The sequence below is a fragment of the Poromitra crassiceps genome, assembly GCF_964638095.1.
Source record: "Poromitra crassiceps genome assembly, chromosome: 8".
NCBI classification, from domain to species: Eukaryota; Metazoa; Chordata; class Actinopteri; order Beryciformes; family Melamphaidae; genus Poromitra; species Poromitra crassiceps.
Window position 1 is genome coordinate 34,946,262 of NC_139629.1, and position 19,118 is coordinate 34,965,379.

The 19,118-nt window shown below is 46.2% G+C and overlaps 1 protein-coding gene across 11 annotated transcripts in view; it reads left to right on the top strand.

The window, feature by feature from the left end:
- The window catches only part of LOC310781716 (ankyrin repeat and SAM domain-containing protein 1A), a gene marked incomplete at its 3' end in the record, with an annotated part of 115,263 nt that overhangs the window by 11,705 nt on the left and 84,440 nt on the right, over positions 1–19,118 (top strand). For 9 of the 11 annotated variants that reach the window (XM_083642324.1, XM_083642328.1, XM_083642318.1 and 6 more), the window contains exons 2-4: positions 10,778–10,858; positions 11,498–11,654; positions 13,914–13,976. In XM_083642324.1, coding sequence (XP_083498450.1) covers positions 10,778–10,858; positions 11,498–11,654; positions 13,914–13,976 — 301 coding nt within the window. The remainder of the gene's footprint in view (positions 1–10,777; positions 10,859–11,497; positions 11,655–13,913; positions 13,977–19,118) is intronic. The other 2 variants (XM_083642327.1, XM_083642320.1) reach the window with 1 other exon arrangement.

Sequence of the window (19,118 nt, forward strand, 5' to 3'; positions counted from 1 at the left end):
AGTAAAAACATTTTTATATATTTCCCCCCTCCCAGTGAAAATGAAATACAAGATTTACCATTCCCACTAAAATCATATCGCATATCTCAATATCCGTCAGTATAATCATCGCAATATGATGATTATTATTTTTGTCCACATCATGCAGCCCTACAGCATATTCTGAACAAAATGTGCCTGGGTTCTACATACATAGGAGTTTGGAGAATGACAGATTTGGGGTCACAAACCTAAGTTAAAAACAACACCCTTGAAAGTTGCTGTGTGGCCAAGCTAAAGCATTTCCTTGCCGATGATGACGACTTGTTCAGATGTGTTTTCCGATTTTGCAACAATTAAAAACAAAACAAAACAAAACGTCCCAACTACCCAAACTGGATCAGACAGACGTTCTGTGCTATTTCCAGAACTGGGTTGTCAGCAATGCATGACTGAAAATAACTGCCCATCCATCCGGCAAAGATTTGTAGTTGAGGCTAAACAGCAGCTTGCTATTTGAAACAGAAAGTGGGTGGAGGTGGTGGTGGTGGTGTGGAGTCTGTGGATGATGATGGTGAGATTTGTGGCTCTGTGCTGCGGCATCTGCTGTGAAACCAGTGTGGGAAAAACAGCAGCTTGTTGGACAGAGACAGCAGACATGCTGAAAGGCTGTTTTCATCTTTTCCCACCATCTGATTTTCCCTCTCCTCTATTCGTGCCGTTTCCTCGGCCTGTCGGCGGTGTTCTTCTCCGTGCTGCCAATCATGTTGCTTGTGCCGTGGCAGCCATTAGAAACACCCTGCTATTATAAGAGCATGTGGCAGACGTGTGCTTTATTCACACCTCCTGCTGCTGCAGCACAGTGGCTGTGTGAAACACTGCTGCTCACTATGGGTGCCCTGTTTATGTGCCATGAAGAAGGCTCCATCAGGCTCCATCATGGAAGGTCCTCCTATGTTCAAGTTGTGCGTTATGACTTAACCCATTGATAGCTGATGCAGCATTTGTGTGTGTATCCCTTTAAGACCGCGTGACGCGGTTCGCGGTCTTAAAGGGATACACACACACAAATGAGGGATATACACGCAAATATGCTGCTTCGGGTATCGATGGGTTAACAGCAAGTGAGCCGTCTCTGTCTGTCGTCGTTTCTAGACCTTCAGCTCAGTGTTAGGAAATGTAGAAAATACTTTGGGGGCAACATTTGCCACCACTGTCTAAGAAATGGGGGCATTTACTACATTTTGGGGGCACTTAAAAAAAATTGTAAGTTTGAGCCTTGTGCGCGCCGTAATCTCAAAATTCACCTATGATACCATTTTTATTTTTATGTTTTATGTTTTATGTCATCACTCATCAGTAGTGCTGGACCAAGTTTGATACACTTTCGTCCTATCTACAGTGTCTCCACGTAGGCTACAATTCATACAGCAATTTGCTGGTCGCTGAGCTGTCATTGGCTGTTGTGTTCTCTCGTAGGCGTTCTTAGCTCAAATATGCGGCTGGTTGACCTGCGATGGATACATCTTTATTTTTTAATCTTTTTTCTCCTTATTTTTCCTGGCTTTTTTGCACGAAAAGTCCTTGAAAAGTATCATTTACAAAACAGTGGCAACCCTGAAGTTGCCAAATCGTAGTGAACAACAACAGCGCTGTTTGTGCGAGTGTGTTCTTCCTCGTCTTCTTCTGGCAAACCGCTTGCATGTGTGTGTGTGTGTGTTCTGAGATTCCCTGGGGCATTTGAGCTCTTCTTGCCCCTGGCTCAGTTCCATCTCATCTCTAGCTTCTTGCTGCAACATTAGAGCAGGATGTTCGCCCGGTCAAAATGTTTATTAGCGACCACTGTTTTGCTTTCATGATGACTTATGAAATGGTTACAGCTGGCCATGAGAACTTCTCTCCAGCATGCTTTCTTGTGGCTGCTTGTGAAGGCAAAATTCACTCAAATCTGACTTACAGCGTCGGCTCTTTTTTTCCGCTGTGTGTAACATTGTGGCAGGATAATGCAATGTGTGCTCCTCAGGAGTTCCTTAATATCAAGGCTTTAGCCGTAAACGGTCAGATGTGTAAACCATGTGATTAAGCAAATCTCTTCTTCTGAAGTCGTGTTAAAGACATCTGAGTCATCGACTAAGGATATGAGGCATTGACTAGTTTCAGTTTCTGGACGGATCTAGTTTTGAAGAAGTGGTGACAGAGGTGGGGTCAGGTCGCTGGACATCGCCCTCTCGCCCAGATTCACCCCCCACACATCCTATAATAAGAATGTGAAGCGTCTGTCTATGAGTGAGTGAGTGAGCAGAATTGTGCGGCCACAGCTATGCCGTTTCACGTGCGATCGGGCTGAATCTTTCAGGAAGTGTAAAGAGCACCCCTGCGGGTGACCTAACGGAGCTGGATTTTTTAATTAGGTAATTAGTAGGGGTGGGGGAAAAAATCGATACACCATAGTATCGCGATATTTTGCCTGATGATATTGTATCGATATTTGGACGCCGATATCTGCCCGAAGCGCCCGATGTTGCAGTCCGCGCCTGCAGTGGCGTATTGAGTCCAGAGAAGCCCTACGCGTGGGGCAAAAACAAAACAAAACAAAAAAACACTGCATGTTTTACTAGCGGTGAGGTCAAGGAAAAGGAGTTAGACAATATATCGAAATATCGCAATATTCAATATATCGTAATACCAGCATATCGCAATACTATCGTATCGTGACTCAAGTATCGTTTTAGTATCGTATCGTGGGCATCTGGTGATTCTCACCCCTAGTAATTAGGGCCGATTAATTTCCCTAATTACATAATTATTGCCCTAATTACCTAATGTGATTTCACTCGAGCAATGATGACATCATCGCTGATCATCCCTCACATCATCATTGAGTGCTCGAGTGACATCACTGGTGACATCACCAATTCTATACATAATGTGATATCACCAGTGATCCGGAGGCTTTGGAGACCACTGTGTTCCAGACCAGGGGAGGTCTAACTCCCACGGATCCACTAGTGGTGAGAATCAGTACTGTGTGTATGCTTTTTATACACATGTGGGGTGTACCCTTGGACAGGCAGGGCAAGACAAATGGGAGAAACAAAACAATATAGCGGTCCAGATTGGGTCTGTTGGTCTAGAGCAGGGCTAATCAACTATATTGTTCAGGGGGCCACATTGTCAGAAAGCTAAGGGCCTGGGGGCCGGACATTTCCCTGAGCTATTATCATCAGCGCCACCACATGTTCATTTTTTTGTCATTCGATTCTCTTTTCAGAAACAGAAATTAAAAAATAGTTTGACATCAAAATCATTCCACAGATTAAATGGAAACAGGACTTGATTTTTAACTGCTGATAAAGCCTCTGTGTCATCGAGAGAGGGGAGAGAGGGGGCAGAGAGACAGATGGAGAGAGAGGGGGAGAGAGAGAGGAGACCCCCCCCCCCCCAGTCTGTGATGGGAGAGATGCACAGGTAGCAGTAGCAGACTGTCAGTCTGTGTGATGGGGGAGATGCACAGGTAGCAGACTGTCAGTCTGTGTGATGGGAGAGATGCACAGGTAGCAGACTGTCAGTCTATGTGATGGGAGAGATGCACAGGTAGCAGACTGTCAGTCTGTGTGATGGGAGAGATGCACAGGTAGCAGACTGTCAGTCTGTGTGATGGGAGAGATGCACAGGTAGCAGACTGTCAGTCTGTGTGATGGGGGAGATGCACAGGTAGCAGACTGTCAGTCTGTGTGATGGGAGAGATGCACAGGTAGCAGACTGTCAGTCTGTGTGATGGGAGAGATGCACAGGTAGCAGACTGTCAGTCTGTGTGATGGGAGAGATGCACAGGTAGCAGACTGTCAGTCTGTGTGATGGGGGAGAGATGCACAGGTTGGGCCATGAGAGACTTGCTGGGCTGCTGTTTGCCAGAGGGGCATCTGGTTTCAGCGCCGCCAGCACTATGCATCATTAAACCCAATGTCCCCCAGCGCGGCCGCCATGCGCCACTCACTGCTGGGCAGAGCGCCGGGGCTAGTCTAATCCCTGGGCCAGTCTAATCCCTGGCAGTGTGCTCACACGGCTAATAGGCTGGAGAACAAATCTTGTTTATTTGATACCGGGCTCACCTGGGTTCTCATTTGGTTAAACCCACGGCTGAGTTGAACCTGGCCCTTTCTCTAGGGCTTCAATTATGCCTATAGTTTAAATTCAAATGCCTGCTGTATATTTGAAAGTAAAGTTGTTGAGATAGAAAATATAATATAAACAGGTCAATGGGCCACTTCCAAAAGGACTAACCCAATGAGTGAGCTGGAGCACACGAAGTCACTTAAATAAATTTAATAAAGGTACAAAACTGACGTTTCGACGCGCACTGCGTCTTCTTCAGAGACAGATTCCTTCTACAGAAAATATAATATATTTATTTATCATATAAAATAATTTTGATACTACTACTTAATATAATTGTGATCATAATACCATGGACTGACAAACTACATTCAGAACTCCAATATGGATATTATTCATAATGATTCGGGGTACAATGTTTTCATTTAATAACGGAGTCTTATGACAGTTGGACTGCAGAAGAGTTTCTGCTTAAGGCTACACATCCCCCCCCCCCCCCCCCCCGATTTTTTTTATCCCATTTTTATCCCCCATTAGTGCTAATTAAATTTATTTATCCTGGTTGCTACTCCACCCTCTGCGGATCTGGGGAGAGCCGAAACTGGCTCCATGCTTCCTCCAAGACATGGGCAGTTAGCCAGCCGCTTCTTTTCACCTGACAGAGGAAGCTTCACCGGTAGGACATAGCACGTGGGAGGTTCACGCTATTCCAACCAGTTCCCCTCCCTCCGAACAGGCCCCCCGAACGACCAGAGGAGGCACCACATTAGCAACCAGGATATTGCATGTTTTGGTGAAGGGGGTTCCTATATGAAGGAAACCCCCGGGAGGCACGGCTACACATTTTTTTACGGCTACACTTTTTTTTTTTTTACATTGCTTTTATTCAGTATGAGCGTAACGTTAACAGTCTTATGCAGAAAATGCATCAAAGGAGACATGTTATTATCCTCCCTCCTCTCTTACTAGCTGGGCTTTGTACATCACAGAATTCCAGCCTCCCGGAATCTCTTTCAAACTGCAGCTTCATCCCGCTCATATTCCCTCAGGAGGGAAACGGAGGATTAACTCAGCCTTTCAAACAGGAATTCCTCAGTCAGTTCCCATGAATGTCCCGCCCCCCCATTCCCAACCAAATCAACTCCATTCTGCCCACTGCCCCCTGCTAGCTACAGGCGTATAAGAGAAGGCAAAGTGGAACGTCACTTCCTGCTTCAGCACTGTACCAGAGATTTTCATCTGCCATTTATTTTCCCATAGACATTTCGTAAAATGCTTATAAAAATAGCTGTACTTCGTCGAACCAAACGGTTCAGCTAACGCTATAATCGGGAGAGAGCATAGAACATTTCACTCGGACCAAAACAAACAAAAAACATCAGAAAAATATTTTCTTCAAACCCGCATTTTTTTTTAAATGTTTTGGTCCCAGTGAAATGTTATGCGATCTCTCCTGTTTCTAAATATATCCGTACCGTTTAGTTTGAACCAGTAAAACTCTTTTTGTAAGCATTTTACAAAATGTCTATGGGAAAATAAATGGCGGATGAAAATCTCTGGTACAGTGCTGAAGCAGGAAGGGACATTTCACTTTGGTTCTCTATAAGATCCGTCCCTCCGCTAGCTTGGTTGTGAACCGTAGTAAGACAGGATGACGTGGATTGTCAAGCACCACTCTCTGACGCATCATGCCCTTGAGTGCCACACTGCCAAGATGCTCAGCGGACATGACGGCTATGCTTAAAGCTAACAGGCAACTCTGCTATTGTGAATTCAAGTACTATGATTTGGCTACTGAAAAAAATGTAGTCATCAAATATCCTCCGACACCTCTCTGCATGGACATGATATTGATTTGGACAAGGCTAATTAAAACCCATTTAGTCGATTAGAACTGTCAAAAACATGGAAACTGGAAAGTGACATAATACTGTGGTTTGCAGGAAGGTTACGGTTTGTGTGTGTGTGTGTGTGTGTGTGTGTGTGTGTGTGTGTGTGTGTGTGTGTGTGTGTGTGTGTGTGTGTGTGGGTGGGTGTGTGTGTGTCTGTGTGTGTGTGTGTGTGTGTGTGTGGGGAGGGGGGGGGGGGGGGGGGCGTCCATTATTCTCCTGTCAGCTGACAGCTTGTCTGTTGTCATGTGGTTGATGTAACATGATGTTTTGTTCCTCCGAGTGGCAAACTGAGAAGAACACTTTAGAACCACACTGGCAATGAACCGTATATTATGACAAATTATAGTCATAACGACGGCGGAGAATGTCTGGACCACTGTGCAGAAGACAACAACATCCAATTTAGCCTATAATCTAGATTTTCTTTAGAATTGTTGATTTTGCAGACCAAATAAAATATGAAAAAAAATAACAAAAATAAAATAAAAATAAAATAAAATAATAAAATCTGTGGGTCTGCATATTGACGGTACAGCCTAATATTACTGTTGCAGTTTCTTGACACCAGAGTCCACTTGTGTAACACAGGAGCAGCATAAGGTCATAAGGTCATAAGGAAGGAACCCGGAAGTATGTGCTCAATCCCACCACATGCCTCCGTGTGCGGCAATATTTTGGTAATTATTACAATTGCTACACCTGATTTTGTTACATTCTCCAGCTCTAGTGAGTCGACTGCTCTCATCATGTTAATACTGTATACTGTATTACTGTATACTGTAATACTACTTGTGTTCTCTCTCTCTCTCTGATGTAAACTGTTGCATAACGCCCTTTAATCCAGGACAGCAACTAGAGATCTTTCTGTCTGGGGTTTTGCTCGGGATGTGTTCAGTGGCCGTGCCCGAGGGCAAGGCTTACTGCTTCTGCTGGAGCCACTCTTAGAAAATAAGGTTCATCTATATATAAAACTTAAGGTTCTATATAATTGACCAAAGAACCCCATGTCTAAAAAGGTTCTATACAATTGAGTATAAATTGTATAGACTAAATAAAGAAGTAACTGTCTTAGGCCGTGATGGCTAGTCGGGTGGTGGTGCATCAGCTGTGTGTGTGTGTCTGTGCTCCTCCGTCAGGCCCTATTGTTCTGCAGGCTCCAGCACTTAACACACTTATTTAATGAGACGATCTGCTCTGACTGTGTAATTGCAGGCTGCTCACAGCTATTATGGGATGGATGTATTTTAGGGGTGCAGAGCAGACGACGCGACAGAAACCAGCCACGTTTCTATGCTCGGCGGAGCCAAATGGTCCTCTGCTGCTGTGAGTGAGGAGAGCATCGTGCTCCCCCTCCTGCGTCCTGCCCTGCCTGCCTGCCTGCCTGTGTCACACTGGATCGATTCGTACTGTCTGACTGTGTTATAGCATGTCTCTCTCTCTCTCTCTCTCTCTCTCTCTCTCTCTGTGGAGTACTGTTAGTTTAATGGCTCATTTATACTCCATTTTCATATGTAACATAATGCGTCCGTTTCAAATGGTGTAATCGTTCGTCACTGCCCACATACTTCCATGCGTCTTTCACGTTGGTATCATGTTAAGCAATACATCCACCAGTGGGCAGTAGAGAGTCAAATGCATGAATGTGTGTGTGGCTTTGCTGCGTTTCATGCGTATCCATAAGCTTTCAGATGACGGACAGAAAACGCACAAAATGAACGCAGAGTACAGACAGAAGGCTCTGTCTCCGTCTATAACGTTGAGTATAATTGGGCCTTAAGCCAGAGCAATCTAGTAAAGAGAGTGGCGTCAGCAGAGGTCCAAAATGTGTGACTCGGTAGCCGATGAACAGCCAGGAAGGAGGCTGGCACTACTTTTGAATGCTAAAATAAAGCAGATAATATACAATTTGATTCTTTAAATGTCGGACCCTTTCAAAGTACATCACAAACTGTCCATTTTGCTGCAACTCGACAGTGCTGCTTAATCCAGGACCTTACTTCCGGGAACTCTTGAGAGTGAAAAACTTTGTCCATTGGAGTGAATGGAGATGTCGCGACTCTTCTATATACGTGGCTCTGGTTTAAGGTACAGCCTCTCCAGGCACTTGCTTACATCCCAGCCAACGTGGGAATGTATTGAAAGTCTAAAAGTAGTAATTATATCCCAAAGGCTTTCAGCGTTATGGATTTATTGCTTGTTATCTATCATATTCTTTGATTATCAAAGAAGAACACGGTCAAAGATGGCGTGTGTGAGGCACTGAGGCCCCACTCCCTCTGGACGACGTGCAGATGATTCTGCCCTGAGATGTTTGGTTCACTGCAGCTGGGATTTGCTCTCCACATGATTTATTTAGGATGTGTTGGAGTCGTTCAGAGTGCCCTGTATCCCTCCCAGCCGTGGCATTCCTGTATCCCTCCCAGCCGTGGCATTCCAGCTTAGGCAGACGTCCTTTTTTAATTACTCCCTCCATCCCTCGTTCCTCCCCTCCCACTCCCTCCCCCGTCGCTCTCTCTATCCTCCTCACCCTGTCCCTCCTCTCTCTCTCTCTCTCTCTCTCTCTCTCTCGCTCTGTCTCTCTCTCCTCCTCACCCTGTCCCTCCTCTCTCTCTCTCTCTCTCTCTCTCGCTCTCTCTCTCTCTCTCCTCCTCACCCTGTCCCTCCTCTCTCTCTGTCTCTCTCTCTGTCTCTCTCTCTCTCGCTCTCTCTCTCTCTCCTCCTCACCCTGTCCCTCCTCTCTCTCTGTCTCTCTGTCTCTCTCCTCCTCACCCTGTCCCTCCTCTCTCTCTCTCTCTCTCTCTCTGTCTCTCTCTCTCCTCCTCACCCTGTCCCTCCTCTCTCTCTGTCTCTCTCTGTCTCTCTGTCTCTCTCTCTCTCTCTCGCTCTCTCTCTCTCTCTCCTCCTCACCCTGTCCCTCCTCTCTGTCTATTGACTATCAATTTATCCAAAATGGCTGCGTGAAAATTTCATGACAGTCTATACCCAGGGGTGTAGTGTACACAAATATGTCAGTCATGGTCTGTGGTTATGCAGCTGTGATTTTACAGTACTTAGAAAGTCGGAAAAAACACCTTTTTCAAGGTCAGAATTGAGACGTCTCTCTCTCCTCACTCTGTCCCTCCTCTGCAAATCAAAAGAAACAAGCCAATCGGAGCCGACAGCTGAATTGAGCTGAAGTGAATGAGAGTGCTAGGCTAGCGTGCTAGGCTAGCGTGCTAGGCTAGCGTGCTAGGCTAGCCGCTAGCGTGCTAGGCTAGCCGCTAGTGTGCTAGGCTAGCCGCTAGCGTGCTAGGCTAGCGTGCTAGGCTAGCCGCTAGCATGCTAGGCTAGCGTGCTAGCGTGCTAGGCTAGCGTGCTAGGCTAGGCTAGCGTGGGCCTACCTTGCACTAATATATCCTCCTCTCTCTTCATTATTATTTGGCTCCATATGGTTGATATGGTTGCTAATTGTATTGTCTAAATAACTGTTTCATAGTCGTTTCTCGTAGTGTGATGTGATGTATACACAACCACATTATTTAGGCCCGGCAGAACCAAAGCCTCGGTCTACTTTAGGATTCATCATGGAACAAACAGGTTTAGGTTTGATGGAGTTGCATGTGTCAAACTAGACACAACTAGCTCATTCAGAGAGATACTCTCCATTTTCCTTCCTTCCTGACTTCCTAGTTTCTGTGCTGCTGAGTGCTGAGCCATGCTTCCTCATTCCTCTCCTCTCACTCCTTTCAGGAAGGAACGCCCCCCACCTGTGTGTAGGACGGGTGTGTGTGTAACCCTGTGTGTAGGTGGTGTGTGTGTGTGTGTGTGTGTGTGTGTTTGTGTGTGTGTGTGTAACCCTGTGTGTAGGTGGTGTGTGTGTGTGTGTGTGTGTGTGTGTGTGTGTGTGTGTGTGTGTGTGTGTGTGTGTGTGTGTGTAACCCTGTGTGTAGGTGGTGTGTGCGTGGGTGGGTGGCGTGTGTACCTGTGTGTAGCTGGGGTGTATAACCTAGGTGGGGTTGGGCTGAGATGTGAACCATGGTGCTTGTGTGTTACGGGGCTGAAAGCCAGCTGCTATGTGAGAGACTGGGACACCAGATAGCGATCAGCATGGAAACAGCCACACCTACAGTTTAAAGCCTTTACAGAGGGTGTGTGTGTGTGTGTGTGTGTGTGTGTGTGTGTGTGTGTGTGTGTGTGTGTGTGTGTGTGTGTGTGTGTGTGTGTGTGTGTGTGTGTGTGTGTGTGTGTGTGTGTATGGGGGGAGGGGGGGGGGGGGGCTTGTGTGTGTGTGTGTGTGTGTGTGTGTGTGTGTGTGTGTGTGTACGGGGGGGGGGGGGGGGGGGGGGTTGTTAAAAATCCAATTGTGATTATTTGACAGAATATTGCAATTGGATTGGCAATTGACAATAGTGGATTTAATTTAAACTGATTTCAATAATGGATTTAAAATGCAATGTAATCACACAGTTGTCTTGTTGTCATAAAGGAAAAAGTCATTTTGCAGGATTTGGTTTGTTTGATTTACTGTCATGATTTTTTTCTTTACCAATCTTGTACCCTATTCATGCAGATTACCAGCAGCAATAAAATACCTCGTTTTGGAGAAGCAAGATTGGAAATGGCAAAAGTTATTATTATTTTTTATTATTAATAGTTCAGCTTTGTGTGTGTGTGTGTGTGTGTGTGTGTGTGTGTGTGTGTGTGTGTGTGTGTGTGTGTGTGTGTGTGTGTGTGTGTGTGTGTGTGTGTGTGCATGCATTGCTTGCGTCTGTGTTACGGAGGTCTAACTGTCCTCTCTACTCCTTTAACAGTATCTGGAGAGGCCCCAATGTGAATTGTGTGGACAGCACAGGATACACGCCCCTCCACCACGCCGCCCTAAACGGACACAGGTAGGTCAGACTCACCTGGCTCTGGGGGGAATGGGGCGATACGCCTCTTGTAGCCTTTATAGAGAGGCAAAGTGAACGTCACTTCCTGCTTCAGCACTGTACCAGATATTTTCATCCGCCATTTACTTTCCCATAGACATTTCGTAAAATGCTTATAAAAATAGTTTTACTTGTTCAAACCAAACAGCTCGGATATATTTAGAAACAGGAGAGACCACATAACATTTCACCCGGACCCAAACGTAAAAAAAAAATGCAGATTGAAAGAAAATCTTTTTTCTATGTTGTTTTTTTAAGTTGTGGTCCGAGTGAAATGTTCTATGGTCTCCGTTTGGTTTGACCAAGTAAAACTCTTTTTATACGCATTTTACGAAATGTCTATGGGAAAACAAATGCCGGGTGAAAATCTCTGGTACGGTGCTGAAGCAGGAAGTGACGTTCACTTTGCCTCTCTTTAGTTACTCTGTTTACGCTCTGCTTTAAATGAAGTCTGGCCTCACAGTGAATTGTCCCACTGGGACGATAACGCTATTGATCGGCTGACTGCTAGGCGGCCATTGTGTATTTATTAGTGCGGTCTGTATTCTTGGCATTGTCTGAGCTGTTGCTGCGTCTCTCTGCGTCTCTCTGCGTCTGCAGCGAGGTGGTGGAGGTGCTGCTACGTAACGAGGCCTTGACCAACATCGCCGACAACAAGGGCTGCTACCCGCTCCATCTGGCCGCATGGAAGGGCGACCAATGCATCGTCAGACTGCTCATTCACCAAGGACCCTCACACCCCAAGCTCAACGAGCAGGTCTGACAAGGCATCTTCTCCCCCGTGCGTGTGTGTGTGTGTGTGTGTGTGTGTGTGTGTGTGTGTGTGTGTGTGTGCGCGCGTGTAGAGAGAGAGCCAAAGTGGAACGTCACTTCCTGCTTCAGCACTGTACCAGAGATTTTTCATCCGCATCATTTATTTTCCCATAGACATTTTGAAAAATGCTTATCAAAATAGTTGTACTTGGTCAAACCAAACGGTTCAGATATATTTAGAATCGGGAGAGACCATAGAATGGGATCAAAACTTAAAAAAACAACATCGAATTTTTTTTCTTTAAATCTGCATTTTTCTTTGTTACGTTTTGGTCCCAGTGAAATGTTATGTCGTCTCTCCTGTTTCTAAATATATCTGAACCGTTTGGTTTGAACAAGTAAAACAATTTTTATAAGCATTTTACGAAATGTCTATGGGAAAATAAATGGCAGAAGAAAATCTCTGGTACAGCGCTGAAGCAGGCAGTGACGTTGCACTTTGCCTCTCTAGACTAGCGTGTTTCTCTCTGTTCCCTTTGCAAACACATCCACCAGCTCAGCAGATTAGACCTTGTCACAAGGCACTAGTGAGGTTAGCAACGCTGCCAAATTCAGTGTCTAGTCTGTCTACGACCACAACAGAACTATGTGTTCTGGTGTAGAAGAAAGAAACAGCCCAGCAAGGGTTTCTCATCCTTACATTTTATGTGATGAAGTTAACACACATTTTACAGGCTCAATAATCCATGAATGCTTCTCTTTCCAGCACTGTTGGTGAGCTCTAGTGGCCCTCACAGTCATGCTTTAATCATGGTTTTTAGCCAGTAATCATAAATAAATTAGTTTAATATTCTAGTGTAGCATGGCATGTCTTGTCTGGGTTTTTTTTTGTTTTTTTTGGCTGTTATTTTTTAAAGTGAACATGACTGTGTCAAACAGGAAGTGAGTGCATTAACCGCAGTGCATCATGAGTGTGACTTGACTGATATAATATTTGTTATGAAGTGACTTGACGCTCATCATGCTAATGGGAGGAGTCAGTGCTTGTTTGTTTCGCTTTAACCATTTTAACTGTTTAACTCATAATAATGTTTGATCATTGTTTTGGCTGCTTCCCTGCACAGCCACCGAGCACCAGAACCAGCATCGTCTCTGACCTGTCCTGTCTGGGCTGGGTAGAAATGACCCATCATGAGCCTCACAAATTCATAAAACTATACAAAAAAAAGTCAGAAAACTGTAAACCCTCTATGGATATGTTATTCACCTTATGTTCCAAATAGGGATGCACCGACCCACATTTTTTCACTTCTGATTCCGATACCTGAATTTGGATATCTGCCGATACCGATATTATTCCGATACCGATATTTTTCTTGCATATACAGTATAGACGGTTTTCACCAGAGCGCAACCCCACAGCACTTCCTTTTTCTCAGCATTCGGCAAACTGCGGAAATATTCACCCGACATCGTTACTTTTGTTTTCGCCGCTCAGCTGTATAGACGGTTTTCACGGAATGGTCAGTCCTGCACTTGAATGTTTTTTTTTCTTCTTTTATGTCCATAGCAAACACTGCAACAGGAAGTGAGTGGGGGTTCAATTTAGAATGTTTTTGTTGTCACGTTAAAACCGTCTATAGGCAAAGATTTGGCCGATTAAAGATTTTTTTTTTAAATATACCTTGCAAAAAGCAGACAAAATTAAGAAAATATACAAGGCAAAGAAGGATACTATTATACATGGGCAAATTACGCCCACTGTGCGCGCGGCCCGTGCTGCAATTGCAAAAATAAAATAAAATCCCCCAGATTCCGATCCGATAGTTCCAACACAGGGGTCAGCCAGTTACTTCCTATTGTGTTGACACTTCCTGTGACAGTACAGTACTAGTGAGCAGGTAAAACAAAACGTTGTTTTGAACAGGAAGTCACAACACAACTGGGTCAAGTGGGCGGGGCTACATAAGGTGAATAACAGGTCAGGCATTAAGAAGCATTCGAATCAGACTTACCCACGCCTCAGTTCTCCCAGCTGGAGCCCTGAAGTGCGTGCGCAGAACCAACAACATCTCTGATCATTTTGTGTCATTTCTCCCACACTGTTCATTCATTCATTCATGGCATCTCTTTTTGTTCATTAACTCAATCTGATTTGGTTCATTTATAGTTTGACTCATTCGTGACCCATCATTGGTTCATTGCTTGTCTTGATTGTGTGAAAAAAGCTTCTCTCCTCTTCCTCCCTCTCTCTCTCTCCCAGAGCTCTGTAGAGCATAAAGAGTTCAAACGCTGTGGGCCGTTTGACCCCTATATTAACGCCAAGGTGTGTACACACAGTGCTGCTGCGTGCAGAGAGAGGACGTGTCCTCTTTCAAGTGCTTCTTCTTCCTCGCTCAATCCCTATCTCCTGTCTTGTTGTTGGTGCTGGCTTGCCATGCTTGGGTTTAGGTTCTGCTGCTAGCCGCTAGCTGTTAGCTGCTGCTTGCACTGCCACTCTGCTGCAGAGATACGGGACGCTTTGTGGGGGGGGGGGAAACACCTTTTCACTCTCTGTGTGTCGGGGTAGATACCCGTCTTGTGGATTTCTGTTTCTATGTTGACTTGTGTCACACACGCATTTCTACTACTGAGATGTTCTGATGTTTTCTTCTGACGTTGTCGTCGAGGATGTCTTCCTTTTCACTGCGCACCACTTCCTCCAGCTCGCAAGTAAATGTCCCTGTTTCCATGACTGCCTCTGATCTGACACGACCTCACTGTTGGTGAATTATGGGAATCATATACAGCATCAGGCCCTGTTTAATGTACACACATCCACTGGGGGATGAGAGGAAATCCCCGTGGCGACGGGCCGGACCGCGAACGTCGCTCGATTACAGTTACGGACACATGTTTTCCTCGTCATCTTTTCGTGCGTTCACGTGGAGTCAGTGCGGGCTACATGTTTTGACCAGCCTTCTTTTATTATTTCAGTGTGTCATTAACACCTCGTTAAGCCACCTCGTTACCCTGGGATGCTCTGATCACAGACTGTCTCTACCCCAGGAGGACGCCGCCGAACACTATTTTTGAACACTGTCACGGCCATTTCCTCTGGGACTAAGCTTCTTAGCGTTTTTGATGGAGAGGCAGGCTTTCTTTACAGTGCCAGGCAGCAGTATATATTACATATATATATATATATATATTACAGCTAAATCCTCCTGCAGTATTGGACTTCAGCTGCGTTTTGTCTCCGCCTTGTCTCTCTTTAGTCTATTTGAGGGATTTAGCAGTGAGCACGTGTCAACATCACATTTCTGTGTATTGAGATTTTGGATTTGGGGCCACTACCTGGTTATGACTCTGAATAATTGATACACTTGTTATGAATAAATGAGAAACAGGGATGCGGTGGAGTCTGGCGGCGGTTGCCGCGGTCACGGCGATGGCATCATGTGACTTAGTGGGCGGGGTGGATCCTGTCTCCCCCCCCCCCCCCCCCCTGTCATCACGTGAGAAGGAGGATGGGAGCTTTTCTGTGTACCAGTCTCCTCGCATCAGCATCAAAAAAGAGCATTCCATGCCACGCTCGTCTGTGTGAGTGTGTAAATGTGTTTGTGCCTACCCCCCCCCCCCCCCCCCCCACACACACACACACACACACAACCCTTCCCCGTTTGTGCTTGTGAGCCTGCGTTGCTGCTGAGGAGAGAGAGAGGTGGGACGTTGTCATAGTAACAACAGTGTCACGGCTGATTGGCCGTGCAGAGGTGGCGAGTGACCCAGTGGAGAAGACAGCCTGTTTGTGGGGAGAGAGAGTCAAGTTAGATAGCCGGTCATGAAAGGTGGGGGTTGGGGGGGTGGGCGTTCCGGTTGGGGCAATGAAGGAGGGGTCAGGACTCCTGGAGGATCAGGGCTTAAGTGGATAGAGTCTCCTTCAGGGGTGCACCGGGTTCAAATCTCCCTCTCTCTCTCTCTCTCCCTCCCTCCCTCCCTCTCTCCCTCCCTCCCTCTCTCCCTCCCTCCCTCTCTCTCTCCCTCTCTCTCTCCCTCCCTCTCTCCCTCCCTCCCTCCCTCCCTCCCTCCCTCCCTCCCTCTCTGTAGTCCCGGTCCAGCCAGCCACACTGATGTGTATTCATTCATTCTATCTGCTGCTCTAGTCTCTTACTACTGATAGATAGTATCTGCAGCAGATAGGACACTCCGATGCTGCTCCAAATGTCTCAGTAGGGCAACAGTACACTGTTCAACTATTTATCACAGTGGTTTGTTTGATTGTACTTTCAGGGATCCCACCTGGACTGACCCAGTTATCGGAGTGTTGAGACCTACGCAGGTTTCCTGCATTACATTTGCATGAACAAGTTTGAAAGCAAGTACAATAATAGGGAAGAAATATGATCACAATTAATCCTGATGTATATATTATATACTACAGCTTTTCTGTGGTTTCAGACCTCCTGTTGTGTCAGATATGATATCAGTATCATTGTAAAGAATAACCCATCTATAGAGTGATATGGCCTAATTAATAAGGATTAGTGATTTAACTAACAGCATAAATAATCAATCAATCATTTTTGTGACAGTCTTCAATTATCAATTTTTTGTAATCAACATAATCAAGCTGTATAATCAAGCTGTATCATCCCCCCCCCCAGACTTTCTTACCATTATAATTTTTTTTACTGGTATGTATGCGACTACTCTTTGGGAAAATAATAAACTATAAAGTCTAATCTGCCCAGACTCATATAGAAACCCATCAGTGCTACCTTTCTCCCAGACTGCATGGCCTAATATAGGTCTCCTGTCTATTACAATACTGTATGTCAGTGGTGCTCAACCTGGCCCTACTCAGGAGCCACATTGACAAAAAAATATTTTTGCAAGAGCCACAATCCAAAAACGTTTCCTTCCTCCCTGAAACCGGTTTGGTTCTGTGCTCTTCAGCCCATTAGCTCTCCACCTTTCAGGAAGGTCGGTACTGAACCTTGGGTGCTTTGCTTTCGTGATGGCGCTGCAAATTGGACCTTTTGATTTGTGAAATGACGTTATCACAAAGCAGACAGAACCCATGCACACAGAGAAAAACCCCAGAGTTCCCAGTCCTCTTTCAATGTTCTTCATATTTGTGTGTTCTTATGTTCTTTAGCCATTTTATGTTTCATGCTAAGCTAGTTTTCCCTTGCACTTGTCTCGTGCCCGTGCAAAGCACGAGACCTGAGATGAATTGTGATTGGTTGTTCAGACGGTTGAGGGGTTTGGGGGCCAGAGCAATCTAGTAAGAGAGTGGCGTCAGCAGAGGTCCAAAATGCGCGACTCAGTAGCCAATGAACAGCCAGGAAGGAGGCTCGCGCTACTTTTGCATGCTAAAATAAAGCAGATAATATACAATTTGATTCTTTAAACGTCTGACCCTTTCAAAGTACATCACAAACGGTCCATTTTGCTGCAACTCAACAGCGCCGCTTCATCCAGAACCTTACTTCCTGGAACTCTTGAGAGTAAAAAAACTGGTCCATTGGAGTGAACGGAGATGTCGCGACTTTTCTATATACACGGCTCTGGTTGGGGGCGTAATAGATTGCTGTTTTTGTTTTGACTGAAAAGAGCCCCAACTACCCATAAAGGAGCCACATAATGGCCCTAGAGCCTGGGGTTGAGCATCACTGCTGTATGTATTGTGTACTACATCATGTCCTCTGAGCCAGGCTGAGGCTCAGATGTCTGGGTGCTGTGTCGACAATGTGAACAGACACTGTTCACTGCGCATCAGCTTTATATACTGTGGAAAACTCAAATCGAATCAAACGGCACACGGGACAAGTCAAATAAATGACGCTTTAACCAAAAATAAGGCCACACTATTTTTGTCTTTTTGCCGGCGGATATAAGCTCATAACAACAACACATTCCGGTTGGACGTGGATCGTAAGCCTTCCTGTCAGGCACAGTGTCTCAGAGGATGTTGTTGACGGGCAGCAGCAGCAACATGGGTCATCATCTCCTCAGCCTTGGCCACCTCATTATCTGTGGAGCAGAGGTTGTTTAGCTCCTCCCCCCTCAGGCACAACAACGCCCACGGTCTGACAGCAGCACGCGCATTTCTCTCTCCTCTCTGTCGCCTCGGCGTCCAGCGCCATCAGCGTCTGCTCCGCCCGCATCCTCCACCACTCGCTCGCATCTCCAGCACATGATTGGAAGAGGCGGGGGGGGGGGGGGGTCTTATTATTTAACCCATTGATACCACCTGATGCAGCATTTGTGTGTGTATCCCTTTAAGACGGTTCGCGCTCTTAAAGAGATACACACACAAATGAGGGATATACACGCAAATGCTGCATCAGATATCAATGGGTTAACTGAAGGGTCTCCCTTTCGCTGTTGTCATGTCGTTCACATTTGCATATTTGTGGGCGTGCCCTCGCGGTATCTGTCGGAACCAGCTGTTACCGGAGGAGCGTTTCAGAGCAGAGATGGTTGATCTGAGGAGGCTTTTTTTTAGTCGGTTGTGTTTGGAGTGTGTGTCTGAGACACGAGGGGAAAACTATCCTCCCCTCTCTACACGACAGACGGAGAGGAGGGTCCACACTCTGCACAATTTATACTTCCATGTTGTTGTACGATTGTGAAGCTTGTTTCCTCTGGAATGCACGACAAGTGAACAACAAATACGAAAATATTATTATTTCTATGCAGGCTGAGCAAAAAACAGTTTAGAAATTCAATTTGAACATTTGAACAATACGAAAACATATTTTGAAACAGTCTGTCAAGAATGATGATCATGTGATTCACAGTGGGGTGGTGACTTTCCAGAGACCGCACATCACTCTCTCTATATCAAATGATAAGCACATAGTTTGTACGTGTGTGTGTGTGCGTGTGTGTGCTCGTGTGTGTGTGTGTGTGTGTGTGTGTGCTCGTGTGTGTGTGTGTGTGAGAGAGAGAGAGAGAGAGCATGGTTTGTATGTGTGCACAAAGACTAGGGGGATTTAAGACTGAGGCTGTGAATGTTGGCATGCAGTGAGCCTGGCAGCCCGTGGCACACTAGCTGCAACAGCTGCTCGGATCGCCCTCCCCTCCCCCACCACCTCCCCCACCCTCCACTACTACCACCACCACCAGGGGGCAGGCTGCCCTCCCCCCACCACCACCCTCCACTACTGCCACCACTACAGGGGGCAGGCTGCCCTCCCCACCACCCTCCACTACTACCACCACCCTCCACTACTACCACCACCACCACCAGGGGGAAGGCTGCCCTCCCCCCACCACCCTCCACTACCACCACTACAGGGGGCAGGCTGCCCTCCCCCCACCACCACCCTCCACTACTACCACCACCACCCCCACTCTCCACTACTACCACCACCACCCCCACCCTCCACTACTACCACCACCACCACCAGGGGGCAGGCTGCCCTCCCCTCCCCCCACCCTCCACTACCACCACTACAGGGGGCAGGCTGCCCTCCCC